Raw genomic sequence first — 17,178 nt, forward strand, 5'->3', positions numbered from 1 at the left:
AAATCCAGCCTCGCCCACCAGAAGACAGACAGGAACGCCAACCAATCATAGCCAGAATTCCTCCTTCTCACGGCCCCGCAGGGGACTTCCGGTTACTAGAGCAATTTGCCGGAAGCTGCGGGCTCTGAGTAGGTCTCCGCTGTCCCGCCCAGCGCAGTGACCAGGGCTTGCAGGCATTGATTAAGATGTCGTCCCCGCAGGCTCTGGAGGACAGGCAGGAAGGCGACGATCCCCCCGGGGACCTCCGCAGCGTCCTGGTCACCAGCGTGCTCAACCTTGAGCCGTTGGACGAGGATCTCTTCAGGTAGCCTGCAGCACCTGGCCCGCGACCCCCATTTGGACAGATCTCGACCGCTGCCACTCATTGTCCCCCAGCTTCGGAACGAGGGTGGGCTCTGCGCGGGCTGCAGGCTCTGCTGCGACCGAGAGAGGGCTTGTCCCTCACAGCCCTGACCACACTGCCCCGGCTTCCTCCCTCCCATTCCGTGCCGGGACTGCGCAGCTCCATCCCTAGGAGATCCTTGCGATCTGGGCAAATAAAGTGGTGACCTGAGATACGGCAGTCTGCCCTTGGGGTCCCTGGGAGAGTCAGCCCAGAGAGAGCAGTGATTTGCCCAAGGGCACACAGCAGATCTGGTTTAAAATTTAAGTCCCTTGATTCGCAGCTTCTTGCATCTTTACCATCCTTTTCCTCTTACATACTCCTTCACCACTACTTGGTGGGGTCTGGTAGCTCATTGCTCATCCAGAGTCTGAGCCTGTTGAGCGTCACTTAAGCTCTTGACTGCTTTGGCCTCCAAAACTCCTACTGGCTTTATTGGAAGGTATCTTTGGCTTTAACTTCCCTTCCCCTTCACTTAACGACTTGCATATAACTTCCTGGAGGGTTATTTGCAATACATTGCTAAGGAAAATGCTAAATTGGGGCTGGGGCTCACATGCCAGGTAAGTTTTTTCTCTTGGGGGTGGGGGGCAGTTTCCTCATCTGTACACTTCCAGCTCTGAATCCGGTTCTAGGAAGAACTGGGCTGTTGTGTTTGAGGAATATAGGGGGCAGGCCTTAAGGCAGTCCACCTCCAGCTCAGCCCTTGGGGTTCACCTTAGTCCGCCCAAGGCCTTGAGAGGCTTCGGCCTTACCCTGGCATGGGAAATAGAAGAAACACTGGACTTGGGATCAGAAGACTCCAGAACTGTCCAGGATTTGCAATGTTTAAGCTTTGTGCCTTTGCTCAAGTCACTTGACCTCTGATCACCATTCTCTTAGTGTGAAATAAGTGAGTTGGATTGTTATCCTTAACTGAATCCACAGAAGGGCTTTGGGTGGTCATGAAGGCCATGAAGTTGTATGCAGAGTAATGTGTAAGGATATTTGCCTGGGAGAGGGTCCATGGCTTTCACCAGTTTCTCAGAGGGATCCCAAACCCCAGTAAGGCTAAGAGGTCCTGTGCTAGAGACTCGTTGAGATCCGTAGGACTCGGCCCCCTACCCAAGTCTCTTCCACTTTCCCCCTCTTCCCACAGAGGAAGGCATTACTGGGTACCCATCACCCAGCGTCTGTTTGGGGGCCAGATCGTGGGTCAGGCCCTGGTAGCTGCAGCCAAGTCTGTGACTGAAGACTTCCACGTACACTCCCTGCACTGCTACTTTGTCCGGGCAGGTAAACCACCTCCTCCTTGCCCCTACCCAGTACTGGGGACCCAGCAGCCATTTCCTCCTGGCCTTGGAGGGCTGACTGAGGAGAAAGGGGAAGAGGGGGAAGAGAAGAATGGAGACAGAGAGAGAATTCCAGTCTCAGGGCAGCCAAGAGAGGAACAAGGCCTGGGGCCACCAAAGAGCCTTGGACTTTACAGTTGCTGAAACTCACTGTTAACTTGTTCTCTGGCCCCTAACTAAGCAAGACCTGTTGCTTAGTTGCTCCCTGTTGGTGCGAGTAGTGTGCTAGATCCTCAGATCTTCAGTAACCTCTGCTAGGGGGTGGGGGTACAGCTGCCTGGCATGGAGAAAAGAGCACCAGCCTGGGAATCAGGAAGTCTTACTTCTAGCTTCAGCCTTGCCGATAACTTGTGACACTGAGCAGATTACCTCCCCTCCCTGAGGCTTGGTTTGTCCCCTCTGTAGAGTGGAGGTAGGGTGGAGGAGAGGAAGGGTTGGACTAGGGGGCTTTTAGTTGGATGATCTCTATAGTTGCTTATGGCTCAGGGATCAGGTCAAGGAGGAGCAAGGGGCAGTCTTTTAAAACCCATACTCTCTTTTGAGAAAACAAAAATCTCACTTGGTTTCCCTTCCTCTCCCTGAGCCCTAAGGCGGATGCCCTCAATTTTAGAGTCATTGTCTTCTTCAGAGTCAAACCAGCTGGGAAGATTTTGTTTAACTTTACATTCTGTGATTTGTATTCAGAAAACAATAGTGACGTTTTTCTTTCATTTTACAAATAAAAAATAGTTATAATAATAAATCTACTTTTTCATACTTTATTACCATGCCCTCCACTCCCCATCCCTTTATTGCCTGTGCTCCCTGACTCTTATCATCATCATTGCTACTCACCAGCCCAGTTCTTACTTTTATGCTAGTTGGGAGCAAATATGCACTTTATTTCTTCAGTTTGGCTGTAAGCTCCCCGGACGCTGGCCTTTTGATGTTGTAATCCTCCTAGTTTAGTGAGAAAACTGGCTGTTTTGTTTTGTCTTGTGGAGGTGGGGGCATTACTTGATCCCTCTGAATCTGCTTCTTCATCCTGTGATGAAGGAATTATACGTCTTTGCAGTGAAAGCCTCTAGTGCAGTTCCTGGCATGTTGCAGGTTTGCCATAAATGATAACACTAATTTTTTTTGATGATGAACTTATGGGAATAATTAGTATTTGTGTGGCACAGAGCACAGTCACGGACATTATCTTGCTCAGTCCTGGTAGGTAAACATGAGGGTGGGAATTCCTGTCATCATCCTATGTACAAGGAAACGGGAACCTGAAGACGTTTATAACCAGCTCCTACAGCTGCTCAGGGAGGCAGAACCACCCACAATTTGAACCTGGGTTTGTGTGCCTCCAGCTCCACACTCTTTTCTCCTTCTGCTCCTTTCCCTTTTCACTCGTGAAGATAATTTCAAACCAGCAGAGAGCTGTCAGGGTGCCTGTCTTAGGCTGGGTTCTCTAGAGAAGCAAAACCAGTGAAGCGTATATATCTAGAGAGAGAGAGATTTATCTCAAGGAAATGGCTCACGTGGTTGTGGAGGCTAGCAAGTCCCAAATCCATGGGTCAGGCGTTGGGCTGGAGGCTTCTCCTGACTCACGTGGTTGCAGGGGCTGATGAACCCAAAATTGGCAGGTCAGATGGCAGGCTGCTGGCCCATGTGGCTGCGGAAGCTGGCGAATCCCAAAGTCAGCAGGTCAGATGGCAGGCTGCTGGCTTAAGTCCCAAGAACTGGAGGTCAGATGATGATGAGCTGCATGCAGGATCTAGAGCAAGAGAGAGCTTTGCCAGGCATCCATGTATATTGGATGCAGGTCACACCCCTGAGGAAACTCCCCTCACATCAGATACTTGAGTAAGGGTATGACTTGGTAAGGGTGTGACTTGGGTCATACCCTCTTGTAAGGGTGTGACTCATGATACACCCTACACTAATCCTGACCCATTAACATATAGAGGTTAGGATTTACAGTCCATAAAGTGGAGGATAATTACATCAGACCAGAAAATGGAGGATAATTACAATCATGGCTAGCCAGGTTGATACATAACATTAACCATCACAGTGCCTGTCTCAGGTTCTGGGGGAAGGATCTTCTTCCTTGCTACCATTTCAAAATTAATCACCAGTTATTTGTTAATTAATCACCAATTATTTGTCCCTTAACTCTTTCTGGAAAGGCTGCAAGACAGCTTAAGATAACTGAAGCTGTCAAAGGACTATGAAAATAAAGGTCAAAGGACAGCATACGTGTAGTAACAGGGAGCTTGGGGAAATTGACTTTACCGGAAAACTGGCTAAGGCACATTGTTTCAGTTTCTCACAGAATTTAGTTCTCGACTCCCTGACAGCAAGGCAAAACGGGAGGCTCTCATCAGTTTGTGATGCGACCCTCCAGCACATACCTCAAATATAACCAATGAAGATGTTTCAAATGATACATACATATATTTTTATAAAAGATGCTGGGGGAGGGTAATCCTTTCCCATTTATATGATCAACTCTAAAAGCCCAGGGCAGAAAAAGTATTTTTTTTAGGGAGGTAAAAGAATGTAGTACAGGAATGTAGCATGCTACAGGTTTAGAGCTTGGAAAATCTAGAGCAGGAGTCGGCAAACTTTTCCTGTAAAGGACCAGGTAGTAAATATTTTAGGCTTTGTGGGTCTGTTGTGATGCCTCAACTCTGCTGTGTAGCTCACGAAAACAGCCATAGACAATATGCAAACGAATGATTGCAGCTGTGTTCCAAAGAAACTTTACCAAAACAGGTGGCAGACTAGATTTGGCCCCCGGGCCATAGTTTGCTGACCCCTGATCTAAAGAAATGTTTCTGGACTCATGACATGATCTCAGTCACAGACAGAACAAGACAAGGACTGAGAGTATTTATTTTATTTAACAAACACTTACAGAGCACTTACTATGTGCCAGATATTATTCTAAACACTTTATAGCTATGAGCTCATTTAATTCTCATAAAAATCCTGTGAGGTCTGAGCACTATGAGGGTCCCCATTTTACTGATGAGTGAACTGCTCAGAGAGGTTAAGTGACTTTTCCAAGGTCACACAGCTGGTGAGTGGCAGAGCCAGGGTTTGAATGCAGGAAATCTGGCCGTGTCCAGGTATTCTGTGTTGTTGACAGGAAGTGATCCACCTGCCCTGGGAGCATCTTGATGATAGGGCCTGGTGCTCTCTTTCTATCCCCAGTACCTGGTCTCAGTCAGTAGCTACCAAACAAGAAAGGAATGGAGGACCAGTGGCAGAGGTGCCCACCTGGCCTTTGTGCCGACTGCAGAGCCTGTGGGGCTCACTGTGCCCCTTGTGCCCACTGCAGGGGACCCAAAGGTGCCAGTGCTGTACCAGGTGGAGCGGACACGAACAGGGGCGAGCTTCTCGGTCCGCTCCGTGAAGGCCGTGCAACACGGCAGGCCCATCTTCATCTTACAGGCCTCCTTCCAGCAGATCCAGCCCAGCCCCCTGCAGCACCAGTTCTCCATGCCAGCTGTGCCCCCGCCGGAGGAGCTGTTTGACCACAGGACCCCCATTGACCAGTACTTAAGGTGAGAGGCCTGGAGACTCCTGGGCGGTGCTTTCAAATGGTGGTTCTCACCCATTAGTGGGTCATGAGATCATTTCATGGGTCTTGACCCGTATTTTAGAAATATGGACTAGAAAAGAAGATATTGGAGTATATTGTATGTAGGAAGGGTAAGAATCCTTTTGTGAAACTTTAGTTTGAGTTGTGTGTGTTTCGGGAGTGTGTGTGTATTGGGTCATGATGTAAAATGCAGGGTTTATAGTCAGTCCATGTAGGCACTGTTACAGCTTTACTGGTTGTTAAAATATTGAAATACTTCTGTAACCATTTGGTAAATAGTCACTTCCTCAGGCCAATGAACGATCCCCTCTCCTTTCTCCCAGTCACCCATGATCCAGCAGCTTAGAAGTTAATGCCTGGCAGGGGTGGGAGTCCTCTAGAACCCTGCTGCAGAGCTATGGCCCAGATTTGCTCTGATTGGTCACTGCTTTTGCCTTCCAAACCAAAATCCATTGCCTCAAGTAGGTTCTGACTCATAGTGACCCTACAGGACAGAGTAGAACTGCTCCAGAGGGTTTCGGAGGTTGTAATCTTTATGGAGGCAGATTGCCACATCTTTCTCCTGCTGAGCTGTTGGTGGGTTTGAACCGCCAGGCTTATGGTTCTCAGCCAAGTGATTAACTATTATACCACCAGCGCTCATTGCTTTAGGCAATAGTGACCAAAAAACAAACCCATTGGCCCTCGAGTCAATTCTGACTGATAGTGACTATCTTAGGCTGGGTTCTCTAGAGAAGCAAAACCAGTAAAGAGTATAAGTATATATAGAGAGATTTATATCAAGGAAACGGCTCATGAGATTGTAGAGGCTGGAACGTCCCAAGTCTGTGGATCAGGATAGAGGTTTCTCCAGATTCATGTAGCCACAGGGGCTGGTGAACCCATATCAGTAGGTTGGAGAGCAGTACTTCTGTTCACAGGCTGTGAAGACTGATGAATCTCAAGATTGGCAGGCAAGACTGCAAGGCTTCTCCTGATTCACTTAGCCGCAGGGGCTGTCAAACCCAAGATTTGGCAGGTTGGAGAGCAGGGCTTCCACTCACAGGCTATGAAGATCAACGAATCCCAAGATCAGCAGATAAGCTGATAGCTCAAGTCTCAAGAACCAGAGACCAGACAAACGGGAGGCAGCTGCAGGATCTAGAGTGAGCAAAAAGCCAGAATGTCTGCTTATATTCAGGTGCAGGCCACACCCCCAAGGAAACTCCCTTTCAGCTGATTGGCTACTCACAGCAGATTCCATCATGGGAAAGATCATATATAAACACTGAGAATCATGGCCCAGCCAGGTTGACACACAATCCTAACCATCACAGTGACCTTATAGGACAGAGTAGAACTGCCCCATAGGGTTTCCAAGGCTGTATCTTTACGGAAGTAGATTGCCGCATCTTTCTGCCCCGCAGTGGCTGGTGGATTCAAACTGCTGACCTTTTGGTTAGCAGCCAAGCTCTTTAACCACTGCACTACCAGGGCCCCTTGCCTTTGCCTTACTGGGTATTAAATATTTCCAGTATCACCCGGTAAAATGTATTTCTCACTTGAATCACAGCCTGTAACATTTGAAAAATGCTGGTGCAGGAGAAAGAGTGCCGGGTCCACACTCAGGACAGACGGTGTTTTCTGGCTGGGGCTGAGTTAGTGCTCACCTGCTGTGGACTTGCCCAGCTCCCCAGCCTCTCTGGCCCTAGTTTCTAAGAAATGGGAGTGGTCACTTCTGCGCTGCCTGCTTCACAGCTGAATCACAAGGACAGCTCCTCTGACTTGTGCTGGGTACTGGGGAGGCAGCAGGTTAGATGGCATGGATGTGGGTTTGGGAGCCCAAAAGGCCTGTCTTCAAATCTAGACTGTGTCCCTACTTACTGTGTGAGCTTGGGCAAGTTGCTTTCCCTCTCTGAGCCCATGCCCTCAGTTACAAAATGGTGCTGATAATAATTCCCACCTCACAAGGCTGCTGTGAGGATTAAATGAGGTAAGGGAAATAAGGCACTTAGTACCCCCTCAGTAAATTGTAGTTATACCACTACTGACAGAGAGGATTAAGCAGGGGGCCTGATATGCAGTCAGCGCTCAACAAATGTTTGCTGAAATGAAATGAAGACGTTGTTCTTAAGGGGTTCTGAGTCTGGAGCTGTGCTGTCCAGTTAGGTAGCCACTAGCCACATGTGGCTATATTAATTAACAGTAAAAGAAGTAAAAATTCAGTTTGTCAGCTGTACTAGCCACATTTCAAAAGCTCAATAGCCACCATGTGCTAGTGGCTACCGTAGGGGACAGTGCAGATATAGACCATTCCATCACCACAGAAAGTTCTATCGGATAGCATTCATGAGGATAGAGATGAAAATGGCCACACCCTGAGGAGCACTGGGGGTGGTTGTAACTGTGGTGAAGCCTTCCTGGGAAATGGGCCCCTTCTCTGGAAGAGACAGTCTTCCCAGCTGCTTAGTGTTAAGTAACTCAGGCCAAGTTGGGCGGCCTGTTTCCTGAATGTGTAGAACACTCCCATGGTTGAGTATGAACTATGGGGCCAGACTGCCTGGGTCCAAATGCTGCCCCTTCCACTTTCTGAGCAAGCTGTGTGGCCTCTCTTTGCTTATTTCATTTATCAAACGGGGGCGATGACGGTGCCTATCTCACAGGGTTATTGGGAGGAATGAGTGAATGTGAAAAGTTTAGAATAGAATCGTGCCTCTCAAGGGTGCATCTCACTGCTGTGATGTGTCGTCTTCACCGTGTGGTTGGTCATGAGCCGGGTTACTATGATTATCCACATTTTGCAGGTGAGAAAATAGGCTCAGAGAGATCACTAACTTGCACAAGACCACATGGCTTATAAGTGGCAAAGAAGGAATTCAAAAACTACTATTGTGCCTGCCACAAGCAGAGGGGACAAGGCAGGAGTCCTGTGGAGGAAGAAGATGGTCAGAAGAGGCAGCTGAGATGAGAGGCTCCCCTCTCCTTCGGCTCCCCCACTCTCCTTTTTACTTTCAGGGATCCTAACCTCTACAAGAAGTACCAAGTGGGGCTGAACCGAACTGCTGCCCAGGAGGTGCCCATTGAGATCAAGGTCATAAACCCACCCACCTTGAGCCAGCTGCAGCGCCAGGAGCCCAAACAGATGTTCTGGGTGCGAGCCCAGGGCTATATTGGTAAGAGGACCCTGTGGACTGGAGGAAAAAACTCTCCAGGGGTCTAGGCCTGCAACTCATTACCTTTTGTGACTTTGGTCCTGGTACTTTCCCTGTCTGGGATGGTGTCCTTATCTGCGTGATAGGGAAGTTGGCCCAGTTTCTCACCAGGGCTCTTGGCCCTTTGCACTGTCCCGGAGAATGGGGATGTGACTACATTCCCAACGTAGGCCCTTTCTGGGGAAGGCAGGGTGCCTCGCTGAGGTTCTCCAGGTCTACTGCTAACCATAAGGTGCCTTTGTGCAAACTAGAAAAAGGTACCCCTTCTGGGGCCCGGGTGGGAGACTGGTGAGTGAAGACTGCACCTGTCCTTGCTTATCTCCCCCCTTATGTCCTGCCACACATCCACCTTGGGCCAGGTGCCCTCTTGCTGTGAGGTCTGCACATCTGTGCATGGCAGCCCCTTTCTCCCAACCCCCTGCAAGCCCTGAGCTGTAAAGCCCAGGAGCCCAGGGCTGATGGAGCTGGGACCTGTTGCAGGGGAGGGCGACATGAAGATGCACTGCTGCGTGGCTGCCTATATCTCGGACTATGCCTTCCTGGGCACGGCACTGCTGCCCGACCAGTGGCAGCATGAGGTACTCTCCGTGACCTCCTTGGACCACTCCATGTGGTTCCACACCCCCTTCCAAGCGGACCACTGGATGCTGTACGAGTGCGAAAGCCCCTGGGCTGGTGAGTGTGGGGCCACGGCACCGACCCTGGGGTGGCAGGGAGCCTAGTTTCTCAGGCGATGCTGTCCCCCTTCCTGTGGGGCACTGCACGGGTCACTTCCTCTCCTGCCCTGTCCTGGGCTTTGGCATCCTTCAGAATGACAGTGAGGCTCGAGGATGGTATACCTTCTCTAACGTGCTGGAAGATCAAGGGAATATGATTCACAGAGATGCAGTTCTAGTCCCAAAATCATTCCAGAGTCTCTGTGTGATCTTGGGCAAGTCCCAACACCTCACTGAGCCTCAGTTTCCCCATCTGAGCAAATGGGGGTTGCATTAGAGCAGTGGTGGCTCATCAGACTGCCACTTGGGGGAGCTTTTTCAAAACAGATTCTCAGATTCCACTCCCTCGGTTGGTTCTGACTTAGCATGTCTTGGATAAGGTCCAGAAAATTGCATTTTTCAAAAGCTCTGAGTAATGCTGCCAATTAAGCTGGTCGTGGGTCAGGGATTCACCGGTCCCTAAGGGCTCCACTACTTGGACAATTCTTGTATGTGAGGAGGAGAAACCCAGACTCCTTCCTTAATGTCTAGTCTCAGAACCCTGGGTTCTGTTCCAAGGAGGTACGCTTCAAATGAAGAAAAGCCTTGCTTTGTAAAACAGGGATAGGACTTAAGGATACACTCAGGAAAGGGCTGCTCAAGTATCAAGAGCATCAAAATACGGATCAACAGCCTTGCCATCAGGACACTTAGGTTCAGGTTTGGCCCTGCTCCTCAGGGCCCAGTTCCCAAGTCCCAGTGACTTTGGTGTCACTGTCTGGAATGGGACAACAAATGCCTGCTTCACTTAGCTATTGTGAGGACTGAACTAAGCTATGTGTAAGGGAGGCCAGCAGTTACCTTCATAAACATCAAACTCAGGCCCAAGGCCAGCAAGGGAGGATCCCCACGACTTCATGGGCCCAGGTCCTCTGCCCTGGGCCTCTTCTTCCCCTTGGCGGTGAAGGCTTTCATGAATTACCAGCCTAGGGGACCTGGTTTGAGGTTATAAAGGCAACTTCTTCTTAACACAAGTGATCAGAAGTGGGTGAATCCGCTTGGCCAGGCCACTGAGAGTTTGTTCTCTGACCCCCTCCACGATCCTTCTGAAGAAGCCAGCAGATAATGTGAAAGTGCTTATAGACTGTCAAGTAGGGTTCCCATGGGAGGGGCACCTCCAGTGACTGACCGTAATAGGCTTGTGAAGGGAGCCCTTGCATGTGGTGACCCTGCTCGAGCCGAATCCTTTTCAATACGTGCGCTTGGCTGTGCTTAGGGAGAGAGAAGGCCATTCTCACCCTTCCCCTCGCCCACAGGTGGCTCCCGGGGACTGGTCCACGGGCGGCTATGGCGTCGGGATGGGGTCCTGGCTGTGACCTGTGTCCAGGAGGGTGTGATCCGAGTGAAGCCCCAGAAGTCAGAGAGCAAGCTCTAGCCAGAGGTACCAGCTTGACCTGGGGCTTCAAGGACTTCCTTCCACCCCTACTCCTGAAGCAAGAGTTACAGAAGAAGGCTGGGCCTTCTGCTGCACGCATCCAATAAAGAGACTGGTACCACTGGAGCGGCTGGCCTTTAATTTCCCTGGGCCGGAACCACAACCCTCCTTCCACCTTCGACTTCAAGGTCAGAGTCCCTGGCCTCACTGGCTTGGAGGCCCTTGGAAAAGGGAACATTGACCCCTATGTGTTGGAGAGGCTGCATCAGACTTCCTCCCTGCACCATCCCAGGGCAACTCCAGCCAAAGCTCATCCTGAGCCCAGCAGAACAGAAGAAGCAAAGTTCCTTGGTCTGCTGCATTCTCTTTGTGAAACTTCTAGGGGTTCCCAGCGCCCCTGCAGCCTCCCAGCTGTGGCCCATGTCCTCATCAGGCCCTCCTATCCTGGGGCAGCCCCTTCCCACAGTGGACTAGGCAAGGGTTAGTCCAGCACCTCCTTGATAAGCAGCTCTTTGAGACTGGGGGGTGGCTTAGGGGTAAGGCCTGCCTCCTGCAGGGCCTGGAGCCAGGCCTCTGATTGGCGTTTGTCCAGGCCCAGGCGCCAGGAGAGCCGGACATGGGCCTCCAGGAAGGGAGCTAGGAAAGGGTGGGGTCTCTTGTCCCCTAGCAGCTGCAGGGCCCTCTCGCAGCAGGCCCGGGCCTCCCCGGGATCCTCCAGCTCCTGGTGGCACACAGCCAGTCCGGCCAGGGTCAGCAGGGGGCGGTCTGGGCCCAAGGGGGTGCCCAGCTGGGTCTGCAGCTGCCAGGCATTGGCCCAGAGCACCAGAGCCTCACGATAGAGTCCAGTGCAAGTGAGGCTCTGTGCCCGCCGCAGCTCAGGCAGCAGGAAGAAGTCTTGCAGGTCCGGGGCATGGCGCAGCTCGGGCACTGCCTGCAGGTGGCCCAGAAACTGCTCGAAAGCCCGGCTGCGGCGGGCAATGGTCTCTGCAGTAAAGTTCCGGCGCAGGCGCTTCCGGGGGAAGGAGATGGCAGCCATGGGGCCCCGAAACTGCCGCTGCAGGCTTCGGTGCAGCTGCTCAAAGTCCGAGTAGCGGCGGGAGATCTGGGCTGGCTGGCGGTCTGGAGGCCCTGGGCCCATCACGGTGAGGGTGTAGAGCTGCGGAGGGAGTGTTAGGGTAAGTGCAAGGCATCCATGGGCCCCTTTCCTCCCCACCCCCGCACTTCTCCCCTTCAGCCCTAGGACTGGGCCTAGGAAGGAGGGAGCTGCTGGGGCAGTGGCTGGGGAACCCCAGCCATCTTACCTGAGGCTCATCTGAAATGACCCAGGCCCATGGCAGCAGAGAGAGAGAAAGACAGAGATGAGTTTCAGCACCTGGGGCTGCTGCCCCTTTTCGCCCCTTCTAGGGAGCACCCCTTCCCTGTAGGGCTGCTGGCTCTTCCAACAGCTCCTCAGAAACCCAGGCTGATATCGGGGCCTCTGAGCCAACCTTTAGGACCAGCCTGGAGCTTTGTTCCTCTCCAGACACAGAGCCTCCACCTGGGCCAGGTTATTCCAAACCAGGCCCAGAGGGCAAGTCTTCAGATAGCCCCAACACTGGGCCAAGGACACTGGACTTGTTCCAAACCTCAGGTCAGCTTGTCCCACCATGTGACCTCAGGCAAGACAGTCCCCATCTAGGATGTGGAAGTGTCGGACCAGGTCAGTGTTGACTTGACGTGTACAAGTGTAGTAGCGGGTTTTTATGTACCAGAGTAAATAACGGTGAGTCACAGATAGAAGGTGGTTCCCCTTTAATCCGCTCTTAATCTTTCTGACGATAAATTGAGAAGCTCTCTGCTTGGTGCTTTTTTTTTTTTTTTAAGCACGCCCCCAACACGTCTCACCTCCAATTTTAGAAAAGAGCCTGAAAGCTAATCTGAGGTCACGGCCCCCTGCAGGCAACAGCAGCATCTCGGTAGGATAGACGGACACGGCTTCATTTTCACTGCCTTTATTTTGATGGCTAGCTTCTATTTATGGCAAGTGAGGGTTTCCACCCGTACAGCACAGTAAAGTTGTCTTTTAAAATAAAACTTATTTAAGGAAAAAAAAAACAGCAAGTTCATTTAAAGAAAATATGAAGCAAATAATGGTACAAGTGGTATTCAGACAGGACAAGAACTGGGAAGGTGGTACTGGAATGACTGAGGCTTTGGGAAACACTGAACAAATGACCGCTGAGCTTCCCCTCAGGTCTGAGAACCTGAGTATGGCTTAATCCATAGTAATGCTGAGCCAACAGGTTTAAAAGAGGGATTAACAAGTGTTAGGTGTTAAAGGCATACTAACACCAAACCACCCCCCCCCAAAAAAAAAAAAAAAAAAGTTGCCATTGAGTTAATTCCAACTCTTGGCAACCCCATGTGTGTCAGAGTAGAACTGCGCTCCATAGGGTTTTCTACGGCTGTGATCTTTTGGATGTAGATCACCAGGTCTTTCTTCCGAGGCACCTCTGGGTGCATTCAAACCACCAACCTTCTGGTTTAGTAGGCTAGTGCTTGACCGTTTGCGCCACCCAGGGACTCCATACAAGTAACACCCACCTTTTTCTCTACAGTTTGTTCTGTAGAACTCCCAGGGTTATAGCCACTCCTGGTCACTTAGGTTTGCCTGCTCTATTCCTCTTGAAGATTCTCGGTGTTGTTAGGTGCCACTGAGTAAGCTCCGACTCAGAGCAACCCTACGTACGACAGAATGAAACACTGTCCAGTCCTGCGCCATCCTCACAATCGTTGCTATGTCTGAGCCCATTGTTGGAGCCACTGTGTCAATCCATCTCACTGAGGGTCTTCCTCTCTTTGCTGACCCTCTACTTTATTAAGTATGTTAATACAAAGGATTCGAAAATCTCACAATGAAGAAACCTATTTTATTCTCATTCAAATCTGCATTCCCGAAACATATTGACTGCAAAACCCTTTCTTGAACAGTTATTAATATTTCAGGGAACTATTTAATTTTGCAGAACACGCTTCAGGAAGCACTGGCCTATAATCCTTATGTTCATGAAGTTTTTATTTTTATTCTTAATTTTTTTGCAAAAAATTTTTTTACATCCATTATCTCATCTGATCCTTGTAACCTCCCACCGAGACAGGAAATCATGACAGTAGCTCCATGGACTGAGCACTCACCCTGTGCTGCGTGCTGAGCATTTACAGCATTATTTAATCATCACAACAGCACTGCAAGGAAGGTGTCCTTATCTGGTAGGCAGCTGAGGAAACGGGCTCAGAGGGGGCAAAGGGCTCAAAGACTTGCTTGAGGCACACAGCTGATTAGTGGCCACCTGGGATTCAAACCCAGGTAGGTCTGATTACAAAGCCTGTGCTCTTAACCCCCAGAAGTTAGATGGGGATCAGGGGTCCCCACCGGACAGAGGAGGTGACTTGCTTCCCCAGACATGGGCCAGGGCATACTTGGCCATCCTGCTCTATCCTGTCATTCCCTTCCCATTCCAAGTCACCCCCATTCCTCCCTGCCTCTGTGCTGCTCCTAGGTGACTGATTCTTGGTGTCCCCTTCCAGTGCATGACCCCTCATCCACCCCAGAGCTCTGAGACCTTTGCCACTCAAGACCTGAGCATCACAGTCAACCCCTGCTCAAATTGGAGGAGTGTCCCCATGGGCGTGGCCCTGTTCACTAACAGCAGCAGAGAGGGGTGGAGAGGCCCAGATGTGGGACAGAGCTCCAGGCCTCCTTCCTGCTGAGTCAGAGGCAGAAGAGGGTGGTGAAGAGGGATGCGAGAGGCAGGGCACCACCGCCGCCAGGACTGGCCAGGCCAGGCTGGGTTTCAGGCCTGGCAGGGAGCACAGCCTGGCAGACCTCATTCTTCATGCCAGTCCCTCCTCTCCACAGTGAGGAAAATGGGGACTCAAGTCCTCTCCACCATGTTACTCTTCACCCCAACCCACTACTGGCTCCTTAAGTCTAGCCCTTAGGACAAGATTATACTGTACAGGGTGGGTGCTTGAGAATTGATTCACCTGGGTTGGAAGGAGGCCACAGGAGGCCCTAGATGCCAGCCATTTTCAACCCAAAGTAAACAATAACAACATAAAAAAACAAAACCCATTGCCGCAGTTCCAACTCATAGCAACCCTATAGGACAGAGTAGAACGATCCCACAGAGTTTCCAAGGCTGTAATCTTTATGGAAGCAGACTGCCACATCTTTCTCCCATGGAGTGGCTGGTGGGTTCGATCCCCCGACCTTTCAGTTAGCTGCTGAGTGCTTAACCTCTGCACCACCAGAGCTCCTTATAGCTACCATTTTATTGAGCACTTCAGAATGACAGGCAGGCACAACGCTAAGGGCTTTCTGTGCACTGTCTCCTTTAATTCCTGCTACACAATCCTCTCAGGCAGATACCGTTGTCATTACTCCCACAGCCCAGATGAGAACACTGAGGGTCAACAAGGTCACACGACTCTCCCAAGACCAAACGCCTGAGACTGATCTGGGATCAAGTAAGTGGGATTTGACTCAGCTTGTTCCGGCTCCAAAGCCCACTTCCTTAACCACGAGCCTGTGCAACTCAGAATGCAAGTCTAACCCAGATAATGTCCTTCCCCCTGTACCCCGAAACAATTTGCAAAACCCTTTAACACACTGCAGTTCTCTCAGTCCCAGAACCAGCCTAGAAGGCAAGTTCATTATCCCCACTTTAGTCAGCCTCAGAAAAGCTAAGTCATTTGAGGATCTGCTCAAGTTTCAGCCCCTTCCTGGCCTAGTTTCCCCATCTGTAAAATGGGACAGCCATTTCTAACTGCATCCCCCACTCCCGCTTGCAAGAGATTAGAGCCTTCCCTAACTCCCTCTTAGCCACACCATTCTTCTGGACTCACAGCCCAGGACCTGGACCCTCCCTCACTCACCACGTACTTGGAGGGTGGGTCCTTGACAACGTTGGCGCTGGTCACCTCGAAAAGCAGCCGCTGGGGTACTAGGGTGTTCCGGGACTTCTTCCAGAAATCCTGCAGCTGCCGGGTCAGGAGCTGACTGCCCCGAGGCCCATCGGGCGGGGGGCTCGGTTCTACGGAAGCATACAGGTACTGTTCACGTCACCAGGGCGAGGCGCATGTGACCACGTGCTAGGAACTCATTCTCTCAACCTGTAAGGCAAGCTTTATCCCCATTTTACAGAAATGGAAATTGAGGGCCAGTGAGGAACCGGGTGCCAAACACAGTGTCTGGAACAGGGTAGGCGCTAAATAAATATTCCCATCCCAGAGCATCGCTAGCACATCATTACCATTTATATCCCAGGCCCTATTCGTTTAACGCCCGCACCAGCCCCGAGATGGGGGCGATTTTCCCTATCTGATGCAGGGGAAGACTTGGCTCAGAGAGGTGTTGTGACTCTCTGAAGGTCACACAGCCAAGAGGTGGCTGGGGCACTTGAAGAAGTGTTGGGAGTTTCAGCTGGATCAACTCTGAGCGCCCCCTGATGCTCTCGGGAACGCGGCTGGGATGGAGACCTAATCGAGCCCCAGGGTCCCGCCCCGTCCCCCCACACTCACCTGCGTCTTCTTCCGACGCCCCGTCCCGGGGGGCCAGCGGGTCGGGGCCGGCCTCCTCGTCGTCCTCGTCCTCGTCGTCCTCGGCGCTGGTGAAGCTGAGGGTGCCGCTGAGGCGGGAGGACAGGCCCTCGGCGTCGTCATCCTCCAGCTCCGAGCTCTCCGGGAACTGCTCGGCCTCGGGCCCGGCCGCCACCTCCCCAGGGCCGTCGCCGGCCAGGGCGTGCCGCAGCCGGTGCAGGAGCCGGGAGGCCATGGCACCCTGAGGGGAGCGCGCGGTGCTCGGTCTCGACCGGTGAGCAGGACCCGGCCAGCCGGGAGGAGGGGGCGGGCCCGGCCGGAGGGGGAGGAGCCGCGGAGGCCCCGCCCCGCCCCGGGGGTCCAGCGACTCCTGAGACTCCCGCCGCGCTGCCTTCCCGACCCACGCGTGCAGAGCCGCGCTCTTCCTCAGGGGACCTGCCCCTCCCACATTTCTCTCCCCTCTTGCGCGCTTCTACCTCCTGCGCCCCGCAGTGCACTCCGGAGCGCGCCTCGCCTGGGGTCCCGGTGCAGTACCCCTGCGGCTGGCCGAGGCCTCCGGGCGCCACTGGGCTCCGCTGGCCTCCGCCAGGCCCAGGCCGCTCGGAGCGCGGCTCAGGCCTCTTCCTGCCGCTGCCCCGCCTCCGGCCCCGCCCGCTGCCTGGAGCCGCCCGGGAATCCCGGGCCTTCAGCTCCAGGAGAGACTTGGGGTCATGCCAGGGCGAACTCCACGCCTGCTGCGGATCGTCCCCAATCCGTAGGTGCGCGCACCCTCCTTCGAGTCCTCTTACCACTCTCGAAGATCCAGGCCGACTCCAATATTGCCTGCTCCCCACCCCCAGTTTCCACCTGATGCTCTTGAACTTTCCCAAGTCATTAAGCGAAGTTAAACCATACCCGTTGCTGTCCGGTGGATTCCGACTCATAGCAACCCTACAGGACAGGGTAGAACTGCTTCATAGGGTTTCCAAGGAGCAGCTGGTG

The 17,178-nt window shown here is 52.2% G+C and overlaps 2 protein-coding genes across 2 annotated transcripts; one reads left to right on the plus strand and one right to left on the minus strand.

The window, feature by feature from the left end:
* Positions 1-168: 168 nt before the first annotated feature.
* Positions 169-10,719, plus strand: ACOT8 (acyl-CoA thioesterase 8). The gene is made up of 6 exons (XM_004370294.2): positions 169-304; positions 1,521-1,657; positions 5,033-5,258; positions 8,291-8,448; positions 8,968-9,162; positions 10,499-10,719. The coding sequence occupies exons 1-6, from the start codon at positions 186-188 to the stop codon at positions 10,615-10,617; spliced, it is 954 nt and encodes a 317-aa protein (XP_004370351.1). The 5' UTR covers positions 169-185; the 3' UTR covers positions 10,618-10,719.
* Positions 10,720-10,862: 143 nt separating this feature from the next.
* Positions 10,863-16,727, minus strand: SNX21 (sorting nexin family member 21). The gene is made up of 4 exons (XM_004370295.3): positions 16,674-16,727; positions 16,180-16,438; positions 15,535-15,692; positions 10,863-11,773 (listed from the first exon to the last, which is right to left on the minus strand). Exons 2-4 carry the CDS (start codon positions 16,430-16,432, stop codon positions 11,099-11,101), a joined length of 1,086 nt encoding a protein of 361 aa, XP_004370352.1. The 5' UTR covers positions 16,433-16,438; positions 16,674-16,727; the 3' UTR covers positions 10,863-11,098.
* Positions 16,728-17,178: the final 451 nt, after the last annotated feature.

This window comes from Trichechus manatus, unplaced genomic scaffold (assembly GCF_000243295.1).
Source record: "Trichechus manatus latirostris isolate Lorelei unplaced genomic scaffold, TriManLat1.0 scaffold00008, whole genome shotgun sequence".
Lineage (NCBI taxonomy): Eukaryota > Metazoa > Chordata > Mammalia > Sirenia > Trichechidae > Trichechus > Trichechus manatus.

Bases quoted from the DNA above. Each gene is read 5' to 3' on its own strand.
- ACOT8 (XM_004370294.2), top strand. From the start codon at position 186: ATGTCGTCCCCGCAGGCTCTGGAGGACAGGCAGGAAGGCGACGATCCC. The intron at 305-1,520 runs GTAGCCTGCAGC...CTCTTCCCACAG, and splicing joins TTGGACGAGGATCTCTTCAG to AGGAAGGCATTACTGGGTAC. The intron at 5,259-8,290 runs GTGAGAGGCCTG...TTTTACTTTCAG, and splicing joins CCCATTGACCAGTACTTAAG to GGATCCTAACCTCTACAAGA.
- SNX21 (XM_004370295.3), bottom strand. From the start codon at position 16,432: ATGGCCTCCCGGCTCCTGCACCGGCTGCGGCACGCCCTGGCCGGCGAC. The intron at 15,693-16,179 runs GTGAGTGTGGGG...ATGCTTCCGTAG, and splicing joins GGCGTCGGAAGAAGACGCAG to AACCGAGCCCCCCGCCCGAT. The intron at 11,774-15,534 runs GTGAGTGAGGGA...CTCCCTCCGCAG, and splicing joins ACCCACCCTCCAAGTACGTG to CTCTACACCCTCACCGTGAT.